The sequence below is a fragment of the Passer domesticus genome, chromosome 2 (genome assembly GCF_036417665.1).
Source record: "Passer domesticus isolate bPasDom1 chromosome 2, bPasDom1.hap1, whole genome shotgun sequence".
NCBI lineage: Eukaryota > Metazoa > Chordata > Aves > Passeriformes > Passeridae > Passer > Passer domesticus.
In genome coordinates this window covers 30640178-30666616 of record NC_087475.1, presented here as the reverse complement: position 1 = coordinate 30666616, position 26439 = coordinate 30640178, and the positions used below count along the sequence as shown (strand labels likewise).

Sequence of the window (26439 nt, the reverse complement as noted above, 5' to 3'; positions counted from 1 at the left end):
AGCCAAGAGATCAAACTTCATAATTTAATTAACTACTTCAATTCAGGAGATGCTTCATACATTCAAAAATTTTAGGTAGTGGGCAGCTTGCAGATAAAATAATATACATACATTTAAGCAGATTTTCAAAAGGAGAGACATTCCCTCGCTTTGTGCCTGATTGTAGTGGTCTGTACTAAAAAGCTTTGCGAGCAGCTGAGGTTCAGGGATGACAATTCAGCTAATTGCATTTTGCTGTAACATGTGCAGTGTGCATATGTATCTAGCTCAGGTGTGGTGCCTGCAGTGCATTGTGTTTCTGTAAAGGAAGTATAAAAGCTTGGGGAGGCTCTGTAGCATAATTCTATAGTGACTTTAAAATGTTGGTGTTTGTTATCCATGCTTTTTATTGTCATTAATATTAATAAAGTTGAAATTTACATTGCAGACTCAGTCCGCTAGTAACACACTCCAGAAACACAAATCTTCCTCCTCCTTTACACCTTTTATAGACCCCAGATTACTACAGATTTCTCCATCTAGTGGGACAACTGTGACTTCTGTGGGTAAGTAAAGTAGCTGAAGACGACAATTAAAAAAGGGTTCAGTGACTTCAGTGGCTCTTTAAAGTACTTAAGAATGTTACCATCATGCTTTTTATTTGTTTTGCAATGGATTGCATAATTTATTTTCTTTTTCCATTTACATTTCTTACAAAAATTGGGACTCTCTCAGTGTTCTCAGTTACTGATTTGGTTTGTATGATGTAAAAAAATATATGTCCAGAATCTAGCACTTGAAGGGTATTACATGCACGTTACCTTTTTTTTTTCTTTCAGTAGGATTTTCTAGTGAAGCAATGAGATCAGAGGCAATAAGGCAAGACCCTACACGGAAAGGATCAGTTGTCAATGTGAACCCCACAAACACACGGCCACAGAGTGACACACCAGAGATTCGCAAATACAAGAAGAGATTCAATTCCGAGATTCTGTGTGCGGCCTTATGGGGTAATGCAAACGTGTTCTTCCCTTGCCATTCCTGAAATGTAGATGTGCCAGTAGGAGCTTTCAGCCTCTGATAGTGTATCTCTAAAACTGTAGCTGTTTCTCTGCTTTATTCAGTGCTTGTTTACATCTTTTCTGTTGCAAGACCTGATTATTATTGTGTTTTTTACAGTATGTTGCTTCTGCTTTGTTATAATTTCCCACTGGTACATATATGCTTCTGTTGGCACAGTTTAGACTGAGAATCATAGAATCATTAAGGTTGGAAAAGACCTCTGGGATCATCAAGTCCAGCCTTGGACTTAACACCACCAGGTCAGCTAGACCATGTGTGTTGCATCCAGTCATATCTTGGACTCTTGCAGAGATGATGGCTCTTATCACCTATGTGGGCAGCCTGTTCCAATGCTTAACCATACTTTCAGTGAAAAAGTTCTTCCTGGTGTCCAACCTGAGCTTGTCCTGGCATAGCTTGAGGCTGTGTCCTCTTTTCCTGTCACAGGTTGTCTGGGAGAGGCTTCATGCAGTTCATCAGGATGGTCTTTTCAGCCCTTTCTAAACCCTGCTAGTGTGTCTCTTGCAGCTTTTGGGAGCCTTGCACGGTACACCTGGTGCACACAGGGTATTCTTTTGAAAAATTACAATCTTCTTGAGGCTCTTGCTAATGTATTGTTGCAGGGCTTGATTAAGGTGTGTTCTGTAAGATGACTTGTTGCCTCAGTCATCAGTTTATGTAGGAAGTAAGATGGAAAAGGATAGAGGAACATTTCCCATTCTCAGACTTAGCTTTGTTAAGAGTGATTACTGCAGAGAGCAGCTGGGTTTGAGATGTCAGCTGACCAAGTCTGTCTGGTCTTCTTGTCACTAGGGATAATTTGTGTTGGTGTCAGACAGTCAGGATCCCACAGTCAGGCTTCAAGCAGTACCTGTTGCCTGCTACAGTGTAGAATCTCTGGTCCAGCTCCTAGTGAAGGCTTTTCTGTGTTGTTGGTTTCCTGGCCAGAATCTGTGAATTAATTTTTTCATTATCTGAATATTAGTAGTTGATGCTTGTGTATGTTACATGCATACTTATCTAATATCCCCAAACTTGGCAGATTATAAATGCACATGCAGGTCATTAAAGAAGCTTAGGAAGAAGAGAATTGGCCATTGCCCTAAGTTATATGATTACTATAAAGGCAACATAGTCCCCTCTCTTTTTTACTTTTTTATAGCTCTTTCCAAGGCTTTCGTTCTCTTTTGGGGTTATGTCCAGCATTTCCTGTTTCTCAGAACAGCACTTTTGTCCCAATCTTCTTTCCTGCAAAGCTGTGTCAGTGAAATAGCTCTCCCAACACCTTGTCTTCCTATCTGCTGTTTTCTTTATTTCCAGAATTTACTGGTAAGAATTTTTGCCTCAACATTATTTTTGCTTGAATTCCTGTGTAACATTTTCTGATAAAGTTAAGACTTGTGCAGATGCAAACTTTCAGGCTGTGAGAGGCCAAAGACAGAGAGAAATCATATGGTGTCAGTAAAGATGACTCATAGTTTCTCTGATCTTCCTTGTTTTGCCAGTAGCAATTCTTGTTAATGGTTTTATATTTCTTTGATCTATATATCTGTCTGTTAGGGTGGTTTAAAGAATAGGTGTAAAATCCTAGAGGTGTTTTACAGCTGTAACACAGCCCTTCATTGAACATTTAGGGCCAAACTGATGGTGATACAAGTTGGTACACATGCTTACTTCTTGATAATGTTAAACTTCCTTCACCCTTAAGAAAATGAAACCATTTCATGGTGATGCTTTCTATTCAAAAAGAGGGGAACTTGCTTTGCTTTGGTTTGCCTTTACCAGTGGTAATGCCAGTAGTATCTGGCCAGCTGCTAATTGCATTAGGTCTCTGATGCTGTTTCTTCTGGCTCTGAGTGGTGAGAGTCAATGTTAATTACATGGATGCAGTAACACAGATTCTTATACCCAGCCTCCACAGACAGCCTGCACTTTTTCAGGAAGCATTTCCATTTGTTTGAAAAAACCCAGAACTGCTTAATTGTAGGGTGGCGGTAGAAGAGCTCTGCTGTCTGTGAGTGAGGAGGGTGTCTGCGCTGTAAACTACAAGCCCTGCTTGCCACCAACTAGTGCCTCATCATTAGTTTCATCTAAAGTACACATAGCTGAGGGAAGGGGTTGGGCACAGGTGTGCATGAGAGCTCAAAGCAGGAACAACTGCACCAGGAGGGCAGGAGAGGGTGGAGGCAGGAGCAATGGAGTCCTGATATACAAAGAGGGGAAGGGACCCTGAGGGGGCAGTTTGCATGTGCCTTGCTTTGAATTGTACCCACCCTGGAAAAGGTGCAGAAATGCATGTTGAAGCTCACAGCTTTAGTCAGTGGGTACTGGAGCTGCAGGAAGGGGACCAGCTGCTGGGCACTTCCTTGGCTGGTTTGGTGCTGCTTCAGCCTGTGCTAAGCACTGAGTTCTGCTTAGCACGAGCTCTCCCTGCTTCCTTCTGCCATTCCCAATCTGAGGGTGTCTCCCAGTAACAGGGACAGGCTGTGTGAAATGCTCTTGGGTGAAATGGCCATTGCTCAAGGGGGCTGTGGGGGGGGATCCAGTGGGTGTAAACCATGTGGGAGATGCAGAGGTGAGATGTGGGCAGCACAGGGATGAAGGGAAGTGTCAGCAGCTGAAGGAGAGCCTGGAGGGTGATAGGCCTCCCAGGAGAAAGTAGCAGAACAGCAAATCTAAGCAAAGATGCCTTGGGACTGCTGGGACCTCTGAAGTTTTCTTACTGAAAAGGGTAGAGAGAGGATAATGGAGAGATGCATGATGATTTCTGAACTCACTATAGGCTACATCTGTTTTTCTTATCCACCCAGAGCCTTTTAAGAGTGCTCCAGGACCAGCAGCTCAGCCCCCTCCCCATCATTACTGCTTCCTCCTAACACCCTCCCCCCTTTAAGAGACTCCTTGTGCCCCCTGGGTCAGGCTTAATGTGCCCTCTTTTCTGCAAGCCTCTCCCATGGCTGGTATCCAAGGGGGTATTTAGGTGAGCAATAATGCCCTTTTTCAGTACTCTGAGAAGGCACGTTGCTGCTGTAGGTGCAGACTGCACTGAGACACACCCACTTGGGCCCTGGGCCCACCTGCTCTGTCAGAAAAGGTTCATTATGGGATGGGCCCAGATGGCCCACTGGCACCAATTGTATGTGGGGGTTAATTGTCTGACTAGGGATTAAGACCATTAAGCAGTGTAACTATGATCATCTTGCGTGAGTTTTGCTTTTCTTACTTCATTCTTTTATTGTGCTAAAGCATGGCAATTTTTATATTGGGATTGCAACATGGAAGTCTAATAAAGTGAGTCATACATTTGATGTGATTTCCATTTCCTGTACTGTACTTGAACTGCAAAATTTGTGAGCTTCTGGACTTAAACACTATTGCAAATAAACAGTTCTGAAATTTAAGAATGATAACATATATTAACAGATATTTAAAACATAGTCCCATATATATATCTATTATATTAAAAATGTAATTGATTCTAAATAGTAAGGTTTTATGGACTCTGGCAGTTTTCCAGTGGACTTTTGGACCTTTGTGTAAAGAAACTGGCCTACTGACTTTTCTCATCTATATTTGCTTGATCTTTAGGAGAAGCCTGTGGAAACACAAGATTACTGTAGTTCCTCTAGTTTTAACATTCAGATGGAAAAGATTGTTGTGAAACTGGGAACAAACCCAATGCCTACCTTTTTGTGGAAGGGCTGCAGCACAACCTGTTTCTCCCAGTGGGAACTGTTTTTATTGCCATGTCCCTGTCAAGAGCATCCTGCTACCACCCCCCTAACAACAGCTAACACATCTTTGGAATGCATAGGCTTGCATACCACTTTGTGCCTCACCCCTCCTTCCAATACTTAGCATGCCCTTTTTTTTTTGGGAACTGGTGCTCTAGAAAGCTCTCTGTGCTCTGCCATGCTGTTTAGTGTCAGTAGTCACTGTGGGCAGGCAGTGTAGAGAGCCTCTACATCAGGAGATCTTTTAGGCTACAGGCAATGGAGACCCCATCAGCAGTGGTTGAACCTGCTTGAAACAAGACAGTTGCTGTATCAATCATCAGTTCCTCAGAATATGTGAGAAAAAGTGCTGACTAATTTGGATCTCTGCTTTTATTTTTCTAGGAGTGAACTTGTTGGTGGGCACTGAAAGTGGTCTGATGCTGCTAGACAGAAGTGGGCAGGGGAAGGTTTATCCACTCATCAATCGAAGACGATTCCAGCAAATGGATGTACTTGAAGGGCTGAATGTCTTGGTGACAATTTCTGGTAAGCTTAACTGTTGAATGTTATATTTTTGCCTCCATGTGGCATAGTATGGCTAAAAGATTTTCTTGGCAGCCTGTGCTTTGAGGGGGAAGTCCTGACTGAATCAGTGGGTTTTCCATCATTTCATCTCTGAGTCTATGGTTTATTTCTGCAAGTGAATTGTTTTCCACACAACACCCATGCCTGCTTGCTCCCTGTCCTTCCTTCTGTGGGGTGACCTTTAAAAATGCTGCATGAATTTGTGGGAAACGTCTGACTTTGTTTCCTTTTTCAGTATTTGAGAGCTGGAAGTTAATGTTTTGTGCATTTTGGGGAAATAGCATTTTTTCCCTCTGTCATGATTGCTTTCTACCTAGTCTCTTTCTAACTACATCACTACATGCTCCTTGGGTTTAAGGACGTTTTTCTTCCCTGTTAAAATCTGTAGAATGGGGAAAGCTCTTGCAAAATAGGGAAGTAAGAGTGATGTGCAGTAAAAGTGTGAGAGTGAGGAGTACAGTGTGTACATGGTGTGGAAATAACCAGAGTGACAAGGCAGATTGGTGCTTGGTCTCTCACTGGCTGCAACTTGGGAATGGCAAAGCAATGGGAGATGAAGGGTGGTGGTGATGCTTGTGTTTGTTTTGTGTGTGCTGATGAAAAATGTGTTTTATGAAGCTTGAGGTTCCAGACTCTTTGGCTCCAGAAAGTTATGGCATAAGTTTAACCTGCTGTTGGACAATTTGATGTGGTGCATTGTTGGTCTTTCCTCACAGGTGTTGTTCAGCCATTTGCCTTTTGTTTTGTTTGGTTTGGGAAATCAGCCTTTGCTATGCTGTGTGTGTGTGACTGGGAGAGGATGTTACATGAGGTTTCTCACAGGATTCACTGTTGTTGTTCAGACCCACCTAAATTTTTTCAAGGCTCAGGAACCTCTCTAAGTGTGCTGGAGGAGCTCTCTGGCTCTCCCAACACTTGTTCAAAAGGACACACATTAGACAATTCAGTGGAATATAGTGCATTAGCAATGTTGTGTTAACCCAGATCTGAAGAACCATGCCCATGCTGCTGTCATCAACACGGGATTTGTTTCTGTCTGGAACAACTGAATTTTATTGGCTTGTCACTTGCTGCATGCTCAGATACAGCTATGCTGTGAAATCTATAAAAAGAGAAAGATGAATCAAACAGTGTTTAAAAATACACAACCTGCTGTATGTCCTTTTGATGTCTAATGCAGTATGTTAAAATATAAGCCGCTTGAAAGGCACTATTTGATATAGTTTATTCTATAGCAGACCTTGTAAACAAAATATTGTATAATCTAACTTGTGTAAAATCTGTTGGTTTGAAATATTCCCTAGACAAATCACAAGTGTCTGTGATTCAGTCTTGTGTATAATTGTTTTAAATTTATTTATTTTTGCGTCAGTCACAATTGGAGTACCCTGACACATCCGTTTTCTTTGTTTCCTTTAAAACTATTACTTCCTCTGTGGAGACACGCTACATTAACCCTTAAGAAATCAGCTGATCTTTGGTTGTTTTATGCCTTTGTGTCTGTGCCATCACCTGTGTTTTATGGGAAGTTACTGGGGTATGAGGCAGAAGAGGCATCCTTGCCTGGCAAAAGGTAGGGTTGGGGGATCATATTCAGGGGAACCATAACAGTGTTATGCCCAAACTTCCCCTTATATCCTGCTTTTGTCTTCTGAGCCGCACATCTCAGTTCTTTACCCTCATGCTGGACTTACTTGAATATCTTTTTATTTGTGATGCATTGCTTCACCTCTCCAGTCAAAATTGTAATGCTGGAGATGAGGGTATGTTTCTGCAAATGGTGTGTTTTGGCAAGAATAGTGATGGAACTGTCTCCGAGCTTTGTCCCAGCACTGCTGCAGCTTCACTGGAAGCATTGTTCAGCTCACTGTGGTGCAATCAGCCCTATGTTCCCCTGAGATTTTGGAAAGTGATGTGCTGGTGGTGGTAGGGTTTGAAAGGTGTCACTGCATTGTGCGAAGAAGTTGCAGTGTGTTAGGATGTTGAGAGGATTGTCACCTAAACCTGCTTTTAATAGACACTTGAGTCTGAAAACATGAAATCAGTTCTTGGCCCAATTTATATTTGAAATACAGAACTTTCTGACAACAATGCTTTTGATACTGAGATACTGAGCCTAGAAACAGTACAAGAAAGCCTTGCAGGTAAAGCCAGAGTAGTTGATTGGTGCTTCAGTTCATGCTGTTGAGAGGCAAAAAACATAGTTTCATCTGCTCAGGTGATATTGGGCAGAGTCATAAAAATGCTGGAGGAGAGAGTGGCAACGTGCATGCAGAACATGCTCCAGCTGGGGTACCTGAGGGTTTTGCCAACCCAGCTGGCTGATGGTGGCACCAGGAAGGTAAGAAGAGATGACAGAGTGGAAGAACTGGTTGGAATCTGCCTGCTTAATATTTAAAAACCACAGGGACGATAAAAACAAAAAACTCAATATAGGAAAAAGGACTTTGCATTTGAAACTATGTCTGTAGGAGAATCCAAGCTGGGGGTTCTCATAGAATTTGCTGTCTGATTAGTTCATTTGATAGCTGGAGCAGAGTTTTCTTTCTTATTTCATGATCATAAAGATTAGATTCCTTCAAAAAGTAAAAAAAGGCCAGAATTTTGAGAGCTGTTTAAACTTGACTGGTAGAGCTTTACAAGGAGAAGGATCTAATCTCCCCCACTCCCAAATGTGAACATTAAGAGCAGCACAGCTTGTTGAAATAAATGCATAGCCATGTTTATATAACTAACTGGTTCTGCTCTTTTCATGTCAGGCTGCAGAAAGGCAGAGGAATTTCCTGTCTTGTGACTTTTCCTTGTGGTCTAGACACCAGAACACAATGGGAACACACTTGAGATATTTCTCAGTTGTTTTGAAAAATATTTCTGGTTGGAGAGAAATACCCTGGCGCATATCATGTGAATTAAAAGGAAAAAAGTAGCCACATGCTGGGAAATTCCCACGTGTACTGTTTGTTCTGAGTCTTAAAGTTTGACTAAGCTACTGGGGAACCTACAACCATGGAAATATCTGAGGCAGAATTTGTCTCCTTGTGGGTAGGGACTCAGCATGGTTTTGAAAGCATTTGGTACATTGTAGAGACCCTGAGCCCTCTGAGCTCTTTCTTGCCCAGAGCTGCAGTGCTTCTGATCTGAACTATGTTTCCTATTTTTCAGTGTTTTGAAAAGAGCCCTTGTGGCTATCATTTGCACTGTTTTCATGGAAGGACCTTTTCTTGGTTACATGTGAGACTTCTGGAAATACTGTTTCCTGAACTAGTCCTCCAGATCTTGAGAAGGCTACAGGAGTGGTAGGGCTTTGCCCCTTTATGAAACATAGCTTACTAAATATTAAGTTAGGAAGTAAATCAGGGTATTCATTTGCTGCCAAATCTGTAATCCCATTTGTAGTGGAGATAAACAAAAGGTAGTGCAATGTTACTTCACATTTTGTTGCATGGCATCAGAACAGAAGGGCTTTTAAAATTGAGTAGTTGATCAAGTATTTGAAATTACCTCTCCAAATCCACTTTAAATTTAAGCTTAGTGAACAGATTTTTTTGCTTTGAAACTGCCTCCTCTTTTCCTCCTGTCCTTTCCCATCCAAGTAATCATAAAAAGATCTTTTAGACTGTGTGTCTTCTTAATGCAGTGGCTTGTGGTGCTGGAGTCCATGGAGAAGCCTATTTGCAAGCTGTGCTTCCCACACTGCTGCCCCAGCCCCTGCAGATGCTTTTCCTGACAAGCCCAGCTCTATTAGGGGATCCCTTGCTATCAGGGTAAGGGGCCTATGCCAGCTCCAGCCCCTCAGTGTGGAGCTGGTTGTGCTTAGCAGGATGGTCTCAGTGCTCAGGCCTCTTGTGCTGCTGCAACCAGTGTCCCCTGTGAACTAATCTGTCAGTAGGTGTCCTGTGAAAAATTAAATGACAAATTAAAGACGTTTAGCTGAATGTTTAGCTGGATCTGGCTGGCAGGCTGCCAGCTGTGTCACCTTGATAGGCAGTGGCTTTGGGAGCACAGACCAGTATGGTGTCGCTTGGCCAGCCCAGCAGTGACTGCAGGACAGGTCACCTGTCTCCCTCTCACCTCCAGTGGCTAAGAAACACTGGGCAGGCACATGGCTCCTCATTGTGGCTGGTGCAGCACTGGCTGGAGCTGCTCTGCTGACAAGTAGGGTCCCTGAGGGCATCTCCTGTTGCCCTTCCTTTGCAAGAAACCTCATGGAGCCTTGTTAAATTGCTACTGGTCAAAGCAGGGATGATCCCTTTCACAGCTTAATCTGTGGAACTGTAATGGTTCCAAGCAGCAAAGCAGCCGAAGGAAGAAGGATGCAAGCTTAGCTCACTAGCTCAACAAATGCTTTGTAGGCCATTAATTGTTAAAGAATCAGTGGTAAAGTTTATCAGGAACATTTCTTCGCATTCTAAGAGGCCTTGTTGTATTGAGAGTTAAAAGTCTGAGCTGTATTTATGACGTGGCAGATGTGGTGTCAGTTGAAGATAGGGCAGCCTGGGCAGGTAGCTTCTTTCACCTGTGGAGAAGAAACACCTCTCACAGTTTCTGTGTGCAGTCTGGTAAGTGTTACACCCTTGCAGGTCAAGGGAAGGGCTGCTGACAAAGCAGACAGCAGCTTTTAGCAAGCAGAAGTTTCAGGTCTCACATTCCATCCTGCTGCTCTCCTACAGTTTTGTGTCTAAAAGAGCCATTCTGACTCAGTTACATATATATTTTTAATCTCAGTTCATGACTCTTTGGTGCTTTTGTTGTGGGAGTTCCCTGTTCTAGTGAAAGTTGTCTTGGTCCTAAGAACCAGATGGCTGAAGAGTTGTTCCCTTGAGTTTGTCATTTATGTTTGTGTGGTACTACCGTGTGTATCTGTCACTGATTAACTGGGAAAGCGCGTGTCTGGGTGGAGTCTGGAGGGAGTGAAGCTGTTGTGGATGAAAAACTGAGTGAGATTTCTGTGGTTGCAGCATTTTCTCCTTCATTGTCGGTTTATTTTGCAGAGCTTTGTTTTTGCCTGGGTAGGGCTTTTTGCAAGTACCTTCCTGTGGAGATAAACCTTTTTTTTTTTCATTTTGTGGTCAGGTAAGAAGAACAAGTTGCGAGTTTACTATTTGTCGTGGTTAAGAAATAAAATCCTTCACAATGATCCTGAAGTAGAAAAGAAGCAGGGCTGGACAACGGTGGGCGACTTGGAAGGCTGTGTGCACTATAAAGTTGGTGAGTAGCAAATGCAGTAATCAAATAGTTGGGGTAAAGGATGGCTGAGAAAGGGAACTGCAGTGCATGTAGCTGTTGGGATGGTTTTATGTTTAGCTGTCTTACCTGCTTCTCAGTGTAAACCTGCTGGCAAAGCACCAAAGTAGATGGCAAGTTACAGGGTTAAATTGAAGATGAGAGGGGTTTTGTGGTGGGTTGATGGGTTGGGAACTGGAGAGTTTGCAAATGCCATCTATCTCCTTCCTGTAATGGATGCAGCATCCAGGAGGGTGCTGATCTGGGCACTGAGGGCTGGTAACATTTCACCACCTCTTTAGGTAATAGAGGGATTCTCGTCCCCAGCAACTGTTTCCTTTACTAACAAGTTTCCCATATCTTTTACCATGATGAATTTATTTGCTGGAATAAATTGAAAAAGTCTCTTTTTAATGTAGATTTTAGAGACTGGGATAAAAAGAAAGTGGGAGGAAAAAGAAAGCCCAGGTAGCAGATGAGCTTTGGGGAAGAATTTGGGAACAGAAGCATGTAGGTGACTTCAGGGTGATTCACTGATTCCTCTTAGATCATGAAATTCCCTAATGCCATCTCAGATCTGCTGCAGTACAGTTACAGAATTAAATGTGTTTTCACGAAGCAGGTGCCCTTTGAGTAGTTTCAAGTAATTTAAATGGATTTGGGCATAGAAACTTCCACCAAAGCTGGTGAAAGACATGTAGGATTCACAGCCAGCGGAGTATATTCAGTGAGCCTGCTGCCCTGCAGGTGGGAATATGAACCAAGAGCTCTTTCTGCTGCTTCAGTTTCACGGTGCATCCTAATGGGCACTGGATGTTGCCTCTGATTTGATTTTCTCTCAGGAGCCAGCTCAGTTCCTTTCCAGCTGTGTCAGTCAGTGTGGAGCAGCAGCAATCAAACTGTTCTCAGTCCCCTCCTGTCGTGCGTGTGCTCTTGGAAAAACCTGCTAATGGGGCGTAATCAATAACAATGGCAGTAAGTGACTGCTGAACCAGGAGCTTGACCCCGAAAACAATTAATAATGCACTTCTCTGGTATCGTACCCCAGGGTGTCAGCAGCATAATGAAGTGGCCTGTTAACAATACATCAGCAGCTATTGAAAGGAGGCTTTCCAGCAGGGAAGTGTCTGAAACAAAGAGCATTCTCTTCCTGATGAAGAGGGGTTTGTTAGCCTGGGCTGCAGCCTGGCACTGAACTTCCCTCCGAACCACAGAAATACAGTGGATTTTTTCAGGTAGTGCGAGGCCTCTTTGACAGCTGCGCTTCAGTTCCCAAGAAGGAGAGCTCTGCCAGGAGCTGGGCTTGCAGTCTGGACGCTGTCACCGAGGCAGCTGGCACTGATCACTTCCTTGGCTCTTTGATGCAACAGGGGTCTCCAATGTCAGGGTGAAGTGGTATTTATGGATCTCAGTTGCTTCAGGCAACTTTTGGCTCCTCTAAATGAGAAATTGCTCTTTTGAAACTTAAGATTTGGGTGAATTCCCAGATAGCACCCAGAGCAAATAATAAGAATTATCAAATGTCCCCTTTCACAGATGAGGTGGTTTTGTTCAACACCCCCCTCTTCCCCGTGAAAAAAATTCCAGGAAGTCTTGTAAGCTAGACAAGAGCGAACAAAAGCTCTGTTTTTAGTCAGTACAGCTGTGAAGGTTGAGAGACTTTTTTTTGTCTGTTGAAGAAGTGTCAAGTTCCTTAACACTTACAGTTCAGTCTTGCTTTCCTGCAGAGTTCAAAGAGCAAGCAGTAGCGTGGATCAGTAGTATAATGACACTTTATTTCCGATAAATTATGTGAATTTTTTTTCTTTTTCTCAAATGAGTTATCTCAGAATTTGGGGACAAAGGAAAGTGCTCCACTATTAAGCTTGTCTTTTGCTCTTGAAATTGGGTTATGTTGTAATTTTCATTTCTTCCTCCTTTCCTCTGGGTAATTTTTCCATCAGCTCAATCTAGCACTGTTGTGACTGGAACTGCCAGTAATGGACTCTTCCAGTCATGGCCTTCTTTTATTGGAATGTCCCTGAAAACAGCTTTCTTGTCTTGGTGACTAAGCACTGTCCAATGTGGAAAAAAAAAAAAGTGGAAATAAGTACTGACTAGTTAAATCTAAAGATGGTAACAAGGTCAGTTGCTAGTAAGAGTAATAACTTCTGTAGCATAAATGTATCAAAGAGCTTAACTCCACAGAAGTAGCAATCCTAAAATGCAATGCTACTATACTCTCAAAATTACAGTATTTCTTCATGTTTACATAACGTGTCCTCTTTCTTGATGTAACTGGAATGACTTTGGCATGATGCTTAATTATTTTTTGTTTTCTTTAATTTCAGTAAAATATGAAAGAATCAAGTTCTTGGTAATTGCATTGAAGAGTTCTGTGGAAGTCTATGCATGGGCACCAAAGCCATACCATAAATTTATGGCCTTTAAGGTAACAGTATATTTCAGCCATAGGTAGGATTTTCTCATAACCACTTGCAGTTATCCCCTTTACAAAAATGTTCTGACATTGTGTCATGGCCATATTCCAAGGTCTTTGAAAAATCTTCACAAACTTTGTGTTATATTTTAATTTAGGAGGGTTTTTTTAATTCTAAGAATCAATAAAAGTCTAAATTGTAACTGAGCATAAACTAATAATGACACAACATCACAAGTTTTTGTTTGCTCTCTCTATTGATAAAACATGGGACAGAGAGAAGTGGACTCAGTCTAAGCTTCTTTGAGCACAGCAAGTCATGAAGTGATATTCAGCAATGCTATGGGACTGTTTTTGAATATTACAAGAATGAAATTAGCTGGCTTGGTGTAATTGCCAGGCTGGTTTACAGACAGTTACTGTGGGTTGTGCAGATTGAAGTGCCGAATTGCCCCCAACTTTGGGGAAAACAATTCTTAATAAAAAAACAAATGGACCAAGTAAACCCTACAGAATATAGCCTAGGTGACTGAAATGCAGCAGTTTGCAGAGTAATCTCTCCATGAGAGATGTGTCAGCCCAGTGGGTCTGCTGTCCAGGGACCAGAGGGATGTGGAGGAATAAATCCACAATGTGTGCATGTGAGCATGTTTTTATAAACCCCATTGTTGTTCTAAGCAGTAAAGTAAATCTCACTGATGGTTGTCTCACAGTCATTTGGAGAATTGGTACATAAGCCATTGCTGGTGGATCTAACCGTAGAAGAGGGTCAGAGACTAAAAGTGATCTATGGCTCCTGCGCTGGCTTCCATGCTGTTGATGTGGATTCAGGATCGGTCTACGATATTTATCTACCAACACATGTAAGAGCTGCTGTTGTGTCTGGGTTTTTCTCTTCCTTTCTGGTGGGTCACCGCCCCTCCAACCCCTTCCTTTTCCCAAATGACCAGTGTATGAGGCTGTCCCTGTGGGTCACTGCCAGATGTTTGCAGTGGTATTTGGTGCGGGGGTCTGAGCAGATATGGCAGATATGGCCACATGTGCTGTGGAGTTTGTGTCTCACAGTCAGTCCTCACCTCATAGTCAGTGTGTCTCTGTGGTTTGGAGTTGCTCACTCAGATCTGATGAGGACCACTGTGACTGTTTGAGGGGTGGCAGCTAAATGGCCGAGTACCCTGCAAATGTCCAGCAGCACAAATGACATAACAGCCCAAGGATGGGTTTCGAAAGGGTTGACAAAGACCAGGTGACCTTAGCTGCCAAGGTTTCCTGTTGTTCATTGTACACAGAGGTGTCAGATGGGCCACCCCAAGCAGTATTCAACGCAGTGCAGAGATCTGAGGTTTGCATCTGCTCTGCTTGCCCCAGGTTCCCTTTCTGCACGTGGAAAGAAATGGGGACCCCTACAGAGAAATCAATCTTTCCTCATTTAGATGTCTGCCTTAAGATAAGAGGATTTTTGCTCCAGGGGTTTACAAATCTTGGTCACTGTGGTGTCTAGCTTGAGGGCAGCAGATATGGCACTTGTAAAGTAAATGAATTTGGGACTTGATGATCTTTAGGGTGCAAGCTATCCCAAGCCATCCTATGATTCTGTGAATCCCTATGTGTTAGCCAAAACCAAAATTCCCCATCCCTTTCTTCTAGCACAGGCTCTGCAGCATTAAATTGCTTTCCCTTCTGTCTCTGTAGATCCAGAGTAGTATCCAACCTCACGCAATCATCATCCTCCCAAACACGGATGGGATGGAGCTGCTGGTCTGCTACGAGGATGAAGGAGTTTATGTCAACACATATGGAAGGATAACCAAGGATGTGGTTCTGCAGTGGGGAGAAATGCCAACTTCAGTCGGTAAGTCCTCTGGTGAGCCGTGTGCTCTTAGGGAGTGTGAGTCTGCCTGCACATGGGCAGAAGGAGGGAACATTGAGTGTGCTGCTTCTGCATCAGAGGTCCGTGCTGTATTGTTTCTGGAAAACAACTGTGCAAAGTGAAGACGATATAGATCTGCTTTGTGCTAAAGTTTTTGTGAATAAAACCCAAACAATCAAGTTGAGGAGTTCATGATTGAGAAATTCACCATGATCTCTCTAGGTCCTCTTTATCTCTGGCATATAAAGTGGCAGATGAGTAAAATATTATGGATAAGTCTATGTAGACAACAAAAGGTGTACCTCATTTGATGTCTTTAATTCACCTTCAGATTCCTCATCTCTCCTGGCACCACTCTCCCTTATCTCTCCAGCTCAAAACAAGATAGAGAGTGATAACAGTGAGTGTAGTACACAAGTACACACCAGAATCCCTCCTGCTTGTGCTGCTGTAATTCAGTGCAGAGCAAAGCAAGGGCTGTAGGCACACTGTCCTTTTGTTGGGCAAGCACATTGCATTTCATGGGCCGTGGGATGGCTGCACATACTGGGAAGGGACTGCTGAGAGCTGTTTGAGCAACAGGGGCAACAATGCAGGAGGAAATTTAAAGAAGTTAGATGCACAGCATGTTCCCTGCTCTGCTGATTAACTCTTGACTAGATCTAAAAGCAAGCAGAATACATCAGCTGGCAGATTCCAGAGCCTTTGGAGACTTGAATGCTTGTGAAGTAGTAAATGGCATTGAGACCACCAACACCATCTGAACATTTCATCTGTCAATTTTTAGTAACTGTTGGGTCCAGTTAGCACTAGTAAATCATTTAAAAAGGAATAATTTTCCATTGGGATGGTATATGCACTGTTGGTGTACATGATACTGTAGTAGATAATTTGATTTAATTTCACTGAAAACTAATATGAATTTGTTATATAAAAGGAAAGTACTGTAATGTTAATGTAATTTTTAAATTTTGCTGGCTAGGAAGTCCTTTTTTATTCTTCTGTTAAGTATGCATGCAAATCAGAGGCAACAACTTAGTTTTCATTAAGTTCCCTTATGTTATTTTTGACAGCATTCCTGAAACTGTCCATCCAAATTGCTTTGTGAATATACCTTTTTATAATGCTGGTGACTTTACTTTTTATTTAGTTTGCTTACTGCTGTCAAAAATAGATATTTTTTCCTCATGCTACTACTAATCTGTGTTACCTGTGACACTCGAAGGAAAAATGCTTGATTTGTTTTTTTATTTGTGCACAAAGGAATGCAGTATGTCAAATAATAATATTTCTACTTTGAGAGCTTAATGTGAACCTCTTGTGAGATACACAGAATGATTTTCAGTTGGCTTTCTCAAGGAGATCAGTTTTTCAATTATTACTCCTTTTAAGAGAGGCTAGATAATTTTTTCCTGGTTTTACCTTTCCCTCTCATTCTTTGTTTTTGCTGACAAGCTCCATCAAGGAGGGAAAATAACACATAAGACATAGAGCTGGTGCTTGGGACATACTGTAGTGAATGGGATTAGTCTATTCAAACCTTGGCTTCTGCTTTCTCCTAGTCAACACCTAATTAATATGTCTCTTTGTCCCAGACTTGGAAGAAAAGGCCTGTGTAAAAGCTCAGTGTTCCTCCCATTTAATTAAAGGTTATAAAGTTTCTGTTGTTATGAATGCCCAAGGAAGAAGTATATAACATAGAAAACACGCAAATGAAATTAAAATTTAAAAAAGGTATTTTTTAGGCATCTTGAATGTTCTGAGGACAGAAATAGCCCTCTGAACATGTGTGTAGCTACAATAATGCACATGCAGGTAATTTTTAACTAGAGTGTGTCATGCTTTTCCCATTTCTCCTGTTGCCCTCTGCCCATCCTGATGTGCTGTTTTCTTTCCAAAGCATACATCCGATCTAACCAGATTATGGGCTGGGGAGAAAAAGCTATCGAGATACGGTCGGTGGAAACTGGACACTTGGATGGTGTGTTCATGCACAAGAGGGCACAAAGACTCAAATTCTTATGTGAACGCAACGACAAGGTACATTCCCTCCCACCAAGCTTTTTGCCAAGATGATAAATGTGTACTTCAGTTGGGTACTTAGGTTGAGTTGACCCTGACCAGCAGCCAAACACCCAGCTAGCCTCAAGCTCTCTCCCCTTACCCATGGAAGGGAAAGAAAATAGTCAGGAGGCAAAAAGACTCATGGATCGAGATACGGACAGTTTAGTAAGACAGCAAAAGTTTAATAAGACAGCTTTTACATGCAAGCCAGACAAAATAAAGAGTTAATACATAGTCTCCCATGGGCAGGTGGATGTCCAGACGTTTTCCACACATAATGCTTGCTTGAGAAGGCAGATGTCATCACCACAGCATCCCTCCTTTCCCTGAGCTTTTATTGGTGTACGTGATACGGTATATTATGGGACATCCATTTGGTCAATTTGGGTCAGCTGTCCCAGCACTGTCCCCTTCCAGCCTTTTGTCCATCCCAGTCCACTGGCCTTTTAAGGGTGAGGGAGCTGCAGAGAAAGCCTTGATAATGTGCCAGTGTTGTTCAGCAGTAGCCAGAACACAAATGTGTTAACAACACTGTTTAACACAGGTGGAGAGCCCTGCACCCTACAGGCCGCTGTGAGGAGCATCAGCTCCATCCCCACCAGCCCAGACGAGCACTGCAATTGCACTGCAAATACTGGGACAGTGAAGGCACATTAGAACCACTGCTGTCCTGCCTGCTGAGTTTGCCAATCTCTTTTCTTTGCAGGTTTTCTTTGCCTCCGTGCGGTCAGGTGGAAGCAGTCAAGTCTATTTCATGACCCTTGGCAGGACTTCACTTCTGAGCTGGTAGTAGCAGTGGGATTTGGAGAGGAATTGCTGACATCCAGAGTCTGAGATCTTCATAACTTGGAATTATTTTCAACTGGAGTACAGACCTGCACGAGTGCAGCACTCTGTGTAAATGTGTGTGCAGGCATCACTGGTGTTAGGTTTCTTTATGTTTTTCAACTGAGGCTGCGACGCAGCTGGTGCTGTAAAGATATTGCCATCAGGTGCTACAATGTCTTTGAGATTTGGGATCACGCTAGAAAGCTACAGGTCTTCTTTTCCCTTCAGCTCCAGTATTCCTAGGATTTGAAGGACTCTGTTTGTTAGTGTTAAAACAGAGGAGGGAGGGAAAAAAGGAAGAAAAACAAACCAGGCTTACCATGACCATGCTGTTTGTTGAGTGGACAAGAGGCAGGCAAGAGAAGGTGAGAAGTGGTGTAGAGAATCAGACTGGCTGAAACAGAGGGCAGATCTAGTCTAGTAATGTTAACAATGTATTTAATTGACATTTCTTTTTTGTAATGTGACAATATGTGGACAAAGAGGAAGGTGCAGGTTTTAAGAAGTTAATATTTATAAAATGTGAAAGACACAGTGACTAGGATAACTTCTTTTTGGGGACAGGGAGGGTGGGAAGGGGCTTGGGGTGGAATTCTTAGGGTTTTTTTTGTTTCTGCAGTTTTATTTTGGCCTGGCCAATAACTTTAGTCATTTTCTGTGTACCAGGTGTTGCCTGAAACATGTGCAGGTGATATTAAAAAAAAAAGGAAAAAAAAAATTCATTTTCTATAATGATTCTGTGTTAGGCCAGAACTTGGTTATGTCACAGTATTAGCACTGCCTCAGTTAAAGGTTTAATTTTTGTTTAAACCTAGAAGTGCAACAACAGTTTTACCACAGTCTGCACTCGCAGAACTTAAAAAAAAAAAGAAAAAAAGAAAAAAAGGAATAAAATCCAAACTACATATGTTTATTTTTTTGTGCCTACCTCATTGTTTTTAATGCATAAAATAAAAGAGGTGGTTTAGTTTATACGTTTTTAGAAGAAAACCATTAATGTCTAATTTAATCTTAATACCAAAACTACCAGATTGAAAGGTTTCTGACTGTTATTGCATAGCAAGTTTCAGCAGGAGGAGCGAGTAGGGGCAATAGTCGTAGCGGTATGGCAGTGAGACACTGATCAATGTAATCTGCTTACAAAATTTGGTAAAGCAAGCATTTTATAAACCAGTTTCATCCTTAACAGAAGTATGAATTTAGCCTAAACCAGAGGTTTGACTCTTCTAACACATGGGCTTAGTAACAGGCAGGTAAAAGTAACTAGGCTAGTTCTATAAATTGTTAAATGTTGTAGGAAACATTTTGGGGCGGTGATGTTTTTCTTTTTTAAGAATGCAATGCACTAAAACTCTTTTAAGAATGTAGTTAATACTGCTTATTCATAAAAACAGCGTATACCTGTGTTTAGATGTAAGATCCCAGCTCTGGCTTTTTTCCTTTCTTTTTTTTTTTTTTAAGTCAGTTTTATTTTATGAATAAGTTCTGACATTTTTAATAAATGTCTTGAGAGTAATAATTTGTTTAGTGGCTACATGTTCATTACTTGAGAAATCTTGAGTGTATAATAATCTGTTGGTGTTGTAATAATGCACAGTGTCACGATTCAGCCATTTTCCTTTTTGTTTTCTTTTTTTTTTTCCCCCTTAATTCCTTTGGTGGGGTACTTTGCTGACAGCTGCCTTAAGCTGTTCATTTAGTGAACAGGCTCTCAGTGTTTCATGGGCTTTGTCTTCTGCTGTGGTTAACTTTCCTTCATGGCATGACAGGTAGGGCTTTTTAAACACGTTTTCTTCAATTCAGTCAAGCTGATGGCTCGAGCGACTGGTCACACAATCAATTAAGAGCCAAGAGCACCAAGTGTGCAAAGCTCAGACTCAACAGACCCTTCTTTTGGTGTCAGATCTGACTGCTGTAAATCCTTCAACCCCGACCAGCGCTGCTGCTGAGGACTCTCCTTCGAACGCCGCAGAGGTTGAAAAGCGCGCGGTAATTGCGTACCTCCAGCGCATGCGTGTGCACACAGCAACCCCCACTCCCCCACCCCCCAAAAAGAATCAAAACTCAAGAAAGCCTTACATTTGCTGGCGGAGGAATACCTAGAACTATTTTTTTTTAATTGTATGACTTTTGGATAGTGTTGAAGGTGAAGGATGTGTTCTTTTCAGGCCCGGTGTGGTCAGCCAGAAGAACGATCAACCTTTTGTACTATAATGAACTAAAGGGGACTCGGAAATCCAGCGTGATGGTAGACATGGGTGTGATCACAGAGCTGCCCTGTAGTGTAGTTTGCCGAAGCTGATTCGATCGAATGTCAGTCTGCGTGATTTAAATCTTCCAGTGCTATGTGGTCAAAATTAATCTAGTCCTTGAAAGCTGATGCTATTCACCTAGAGGAAGATGCTCCAGTGCTATAGGGATGTCCAGGTCATGGATATGTGCTGTTGAAGTTTTCAGGCTCTGGGGGAGGGTGGAAATCTCCTTCCTTCAGAGGGCCTGCCCATCTGGCAGCTTCTGCCTCCGCAGAAGCGCCAGCATGGCAAAGTAAAAACAGTATTACAAAACCACTTCGCATACCAACATGGAACTCTTCAAACAGTGCTTTTGTAAGCAAAGAAGAAAAGAAAAGCTCCTAGGTTTAGTTTTAAGCTTTAATAAGTAATAATTTTCTGTATCTTTAAGTCAAAGTAACCCTAACTTGTATGACTGCAGTGTTTTTATTTTTTATCTTATGCACATGTTATGTTGGAGAAAATGTTTACAAAAATGGTTTTGTTACACTAATGTGCATCACATATTTATGGTTTATTTGAAAGTGATTTTTGTGGGTTTTTTAGTTTTTCATAGTAGTAGTAGTACACTTTTTGTGATTTATAACCCCAAACTCTGCTGATTATAAAGATGCTAAACAATAATACAAAATGACAAACTGCATTAAAATTACTAATCGTAGAGCTGCAAAGCAGACTGGTGACAAGTAAAACACTCAGCCTTTTTTTTGCAGTGCTATCTAACTTGTCTTCTGTGTATTATGGAAATTACTGTTTTTTCCCCGTTTTTCCTTAAATAAAGTCAAATTGACACCTATTGTATGTGAAAAGTACTTTGAATATCTACTGGCTGCAGAAATCAAGCTGCATGTTGCCTAGTTGCATGTTGCCACAAGAACAAAAGACTTATTGTCAAATCTCATAATTTCAGAGACTTTGACAGTAAATGTGGGGTTTTGAGGGCTTTTGTTGTTGTTGGTTTTTTTTTCCTTCTTTTTTTTTTTTTCCTTAAAGGCCAATCTCCTGGTGCAATTGCTCTTTTGAGAACTGCAATTTTTGCTTTTACAGAGAAAGGACAGTGAAAATCTTAGAAATGTGAGTGTGGGCCCGGAAAGAAGTTGCACAAGGAGAGCTTGGGTGCGTTGTGAACGTGCCCTCCTGCCACGCTGCCTTCAGGCATGTGGTTTTTGTAAGCTGGCATTGCTTTATTGTCAAGAGTGCAGTGAACAGTACTCCTGAGCCAGACTATTGCACAGCATAAAAGCATGGCTCCGAAAAAGCCAGACTTCTCCTAAGCTGCAAATACTGAGGAGGTTTGATCCAAAGTTGCTGGTTTTGCCCCCAGGGTTTCCCTTGGACTTTGCCTGTGTTTTTTCCACCAGAGGCTGTGTCTGTTTTCTGAAATGGAGATAAGCACTAGACATTTCCTTCCGACTAGGCTGGTCTCTGTGAGAGGAGGAGGAGGAGGAGGAGGAAGTCTGTGGTCCCAGACTTCTGCCTTTCCTTTCATCTGCAGAAGGCATGGGATGTGGTGTAAGTTGAAAAATGTTTCAGGGTTTCATTTGCTTCCTATAGACAAAGGTATCTGAAATTCATAAGCCTTGCAGCTTTTCCACTTCTGCAAGGATAGATACTGACTGAGCTTAAAAAACTCAGGACCAGCCAGCTGCTGGTCAGGTTCCTGCTGGCTCCCCTCCAGCTGCTGCTTCCGAGCTGCTGGTTTTCCTCAGGCATCCTTGACCCATTGTTGAACGTGCTTAGGTGCAGTTGGGTGAGCACTGTTGGCTGGTTGTGAAGACAGATGTGAGCTGATGCTTGTTCAGTGTGCAGTCAGTAGCTGCAAGCAGCAACCCCAGATGGGAGTTTCGGAGCAGGTGCTGGCAGAGGCAGTGGAGAACAGGGAAAACCTTTGTGCTTCTCTGAAGAAAGGCACAATTATGGTGACTTACAGTAAGAAGGAAATAAAAAAAGATAAGAGCATCGGAAACCATGTAGCAGATCTCATTCCTTTATGGGACTTAAGTAGGTAGCAGTGGTGAGAGAGACACAAATTTTTACTTTGTAGGGAGGGAAGGATGTCCATGGGGCGGAAGAGAACAAACCGTGCAGCAAAGGCTGCACATGTGAATCTTTAAAATTAACAACTGAATTAGTCAAACCAGAGAAAGAAGTCATCAAATGTCAAACTTGAGATAGTTTTTTTACAAAGCTTTTAAAAATGCAGATTAAATATTAGTAAAGTGCAGAACACTCACCTAGGAGATTGAAGCAACAAAAATCTAAATTAGAAAAGATAACAAGAGCCAGCCCTTTTCAGCGGGTTGCTCTGTTAAAAGTCTTGTGCTAGAGCAATAGGATTGCACAGAACTGTATATGAAGGTGGGAAAGCCCTGTTTTGAGGGCTGCTTACCTTTCATGCAGAGACCTTGTTAATTCTTCTACTTGTATTCATGTCGTGGTCTGGGATGAGGACTGTAATACTGCTGAAAAGACACACAAGTTGCAGAAACTTTAAATGCAAGAACAGAGCTGATGGCAGAGAAGGGGCTTGGCACTGTGCCTTCAACACAGGCCTCCATGGTCTCAAAATGCTCCATAGCAACAAATACAGTAGTGGTAATGGGACTGCATTTTCACCTTAGGGTCTTAACTTGTGGACTCCAGCATCTCAGCCCAAAGCTGTTTCACTCTTCTAGAATCGCTAAAGAAATACTAGCACTGAGTTGTGCCCCTTTGCCTAAGCAGTATTCAACGAGCAGTTGTCACGGCCAGCCTGCATCACTTGCTGCTGGCTGTTACTTTGCCAGGGAATCCCAGCCAGTCCAGCAGGGAAACACTGCTGGGAACTTAGCTGTGAGAAGACTTTTTTTGCCCATGAGGAATATGCTTTATGGCTGGGATTCCAGCTGCACATGAAGGGTGTCCCTTGCCTGCTGGACTGTGGCGGGGTGTGTAAGGAGATGCGGCTTCAAAGACCTGTGTGTGCTCAGCAGCTGTAATAGTGCTCAGTTGGAGCTGTCTTCCAGTATGCACAAATCCACTGCTGAGCTCCAGCACCCAGCTTTTGGCCTATTTCCAACCCATTCAAAACAGGAAAGCTGGTAACAACTGTCTCCTTTTGACTTAACTTTTTTTTTAAAGTTTTTTTTTTAACACACTGCTGTGTTGGTGCTGCTTGGGGAGGTGTGAAAATGCAGGGACAGGCCAAAACTAGCACAGCCACTATAGCCACTTGGACTGCTGTGAAGGTTACTGATTGGGGGAATTAAAGAGGAACATCAGGTAATAATTGTAGTCACTTCATTTTTCACTCCATGATCATGTGGCTCCATGCAGCATATGCTCCTAAAGAGTAAAATCTCTGCCCCAGAAATACTGATAACCTTACTCTCCTTATCTCACTGATTTGTCCCAGTCTTGATCTAAACAATAATGAACTTGGGAGAGAAGGAGGGAGGAAGGTGTTTTATTATTTAAGAAAATAAATCCCTGACTCAATCCAAATATGCCCTTTCCAGCTGAGGAAATGACAGGGTACTTTCTTTGTTAAATTCTAGTAGGAAATTCACTTTAATGTTTCATTTTCAGGCTCTTTTGATTCTGTGTTGTAAAAATGTGGCATGGGAAAATCAGATTAATTTGTTCCAATTGCTGCATGCGACTCAGTTTTTACTTGCCCTCTGTGTGAAATTTATATTGCACAATCTTGTGTTTGTCATTCAGCTTAATTTGTCCATTAAAAAGCATTATCATACTTCCATTTTATTTTAATATTTGCATCTTCCAAGCAATCTTGCCCAGGCCATGTTACCCATGGAAAAAAATGCATTTCTGTCTCTGAAACAGCTGTTGGAGTGAAGGGATTGTAAATACTGCTGCATTGGCTCTTGTCACGGGGAGGTTACAGACAATTTCTGGTAGGATCCTGTCAGTATAGGTAGCAAGACTCTAGTCTTACAAACAGGCAAATCTGAAAGATAGAGTAAATGATGTGTTTGGCAGCTTTTGGTGAGTCAGAGGGATAGCTAGAAAACAGGTTTTTAGTTTAAGATTCTTCAAGGCAAGCATTAAACCGCCTTGGCCCCTTTGGGTGTTGGCATCTCCCTGGTGTTTGGTGAAGGAACTAGAGTGTGGCCCACACAGTCACATTTCTGGGCCAGATTCTGACTAACCTTTTGGCAATTGAGACAGGAAGGCATTTAGCAAGGTGAGATTGCGAGAGAGCAAAGAGCACATTTTCTGCTTTATTGCAATGATTTTACCAAATTTTCTACCAACGCTAAAGGATACGAGCGCATGCAGCTTGGCATAGAGCATGCTTACTTGGAACAAGGAAAAGTCCTGGCTTTTGGCAGTGCTGTGTCTCCTACTGGTGGTGCCACCAGGCAGAAGTGAACCTGAGTCCTGGAAGAGCCTTGTCAAGAGCTTTCTCAGCTTTATCTTCAAACATAACACAGACAAAATCTGACCTCTCTTCTCCCAAGCACTTAGTTGTGTCCTAACGTCCACCCAATGCCAAAGTCCCACCACGGTGCAGCCTGCACAGAGCAGTTGGCAAAGCCAGACTGGTGAGCACATACAAAAGCTGTGTCCTAAGAACAGTCTCTCTAGGCTTCATTAACTGCTAGACCTACCCCAAAACCTTCTGGAAAATTCATATGGAAATTTTCTTGGTGTTTCGGTAATGAAATTAGCTGAAAGATAAGAAGAGAGCACATACTGGCATAGAATGTTAAAATGCAAAATATGTAATTACAGACTCACAGTTGTAATGACTCAAATGGATATCAGAGACAAGTATAAAAGGAGAATAAATTATTTCAGGGCATAAAGAATCAGTTATGGGTAATTAAGCTGCAATTATCATTACTGTGCTGCTATGATAGGTTTTTTTAAACTAATTTTTCTAAAATGGAAAAATGCAAGTTAAGCATGAATTCATCTATTATTTGCCATTCAGATAAAAACATTTTTCTAGTGCTTTTCAAAATGTGCCAGTGGGACAGATCTCAGTTTTACATTAGTGAGAACACCAGGCATTTTTATGAAGTGATTTATTTCATGTCACACAGCTGTTCAGTGTCATCATTTAAACTCATGTTCAGTGAGGTGCATAAACTCGTGCCCACTGCCAATCATGGAAGCCAGCAATCAGGTTCCAACAGAGTTCTTGACATGTTTAAGATCAAGGGATTTGGTAAATCTAAAATCCAGAGCTCCAATTTAGGACATCACAGCTTAGAGTGGCCAGCATTGTTCTTGGTTCATTCTACAGTGCTGGTATCGCTGAACCTGGAAATCAGCTCCTAAAAATGAGTTAAGACCAATGCTCATTGGTGTCACCTTGCATTAAAAGGGCCCTTGTAAAACATGCCAGGTGAGTATGTGCTCTGTGAGCAGGTGTGGGAAGGATCAGTAGTTCTGCTCATGGGATCAGAGACCTGAGGTGGCAGCAGTGTTACAAACAATGAGCCAGAAAGGCAGTGGGACACCTCTGCAAGCACTGCAGGCTTTACAGCTGGGAAGGAGCTCCTTACTGGTACCAATGTACAAATTCAGGTGTTAGAAGTGACAACCCAAAATATGGATGGAGGACAACTTTGCCTGTATTGCATGGTAACCTGCACAAAGAAATTAATTCCAGGTCTGCTCCTAACACCATCTCTCTATGGATGACCCAAGGTAGGAATATTTGCTAAAGAATAACTTTTGAGTTCCTAAAGCCTTCGTGTCCTTTGGTATTCTGGCTGGCTTCCAGCTGCTGCAGCAGAAATGGTGGGGTTCCCAGGGAGGTGGGGTTCTCTCAGATACCGTGGACTTCTGGAAGAGAACTGCACACTTGGGTTTAGGTACCCACATCCCATCAGGTTTTTTTTTTTTCATGATTGCCATGACACTAAACTCTTCGGTGCAGGACTTGTCAACTGCTGCATGTGTTTTTTAGAAAGGGATTATAAAAAAAATGCTGAAAATTTGGACTATACCAGGGTCTAATGTTCCTAACTTAATCCAGACACCTGCTTCTATTGCTCAGCATTTTTAGACTAATCTTGAAGAGCCATATTGACTCTACAACACATGGTCCTCATAAGAGTATTCAAAAACTTCCTTTATCATCATTAATTAGCTGGAAGCCTTATGTATATCTTGATAGCATTTGAAGTATTTATCTTCTTAGACATGACATCAATTTAGTGTGGTTCAAAAATACTAATGAACTTCTCTACACTCCCGTTGAGGTAGAGTTAGAAGCATTTTTTTATTATCCTAACTTAAAATAAAGAACAAAAGGTTAGATTTATTTTTTGCTTTACAGAAAAGAATTTAAAAAGCATTTTGTTTCAGAAAATTCAAAGAAAGACATTGCAGTATTTGGCCAAAAAATAATTTCTTCATTTCTAATGACTATAATATTTTGCTTTC

General features: G+C 42.0%; 1 protein-coding gene and 1 long non-coding RNA gene across 10 annotated transcripts in view; one reads left to right on the top strand and one right to left on the bottom strand.

Annotated features, from left to right (window-relative positions):
- Positions 1-20833, top strand: part of MAP4K4 (mitogen-activated protein kinase kinase kinase kinase 4) — a 164604-nt gene extending 143771 nt beyond the window's left edge. For 7 of the 9 annotated variants that reach the window (XM_064408065.1, XM_064408060.1, XM_064408064.1 and 4 more), the window contains 9 exons: positions 428-545; positions 819-989; positions 5160-5303; positions 10416-10550; positions 12896-12996; positions 13698-13847; positions 14677-14836; positions 16755-16894; positions 17625-20833. In XM_064408065.1, coding sequence (XP_064264135.1) covers positions 428-545; positions 819-989; positions 5160-5303; positions 10416-10550; positions 12896-12996; positions 13698-13847; positions 14677-14836; positions 16755-16894; positions 17625-17708 — 1203 coding nt within the window. In that variant the 3' untranslated portion in view covers positions 17709-20833. The remainder of the gene's footprint in view (positions 1-427; positions 546-818; positions 990-5159; positions 5304-10415; positions 10551-12895; positions 12997-13697; positions 13848-14676; positions 14837-16754; positions 16895-17624) is intronic. The other 2 variants (XM_064408062.1, XM_064408058.1) reach the window with 1 other exon arrangement.
- Positions 17874-26070, bottom strand: LOC135293643 (uncharacterized). The gene is made up of 2 exons (XR_010355764.1): positions 22427-26070; positions 17874-21935 (listed from the first exon to the last, which is right to left on the bottom strand). It is a non-coding gene; the product is annotated as an uncharacterized LOC135293643 (long non-coding RNA).
- Between the last annotated feature and the right edge of the window lie 369 nt (positions 26071-26439).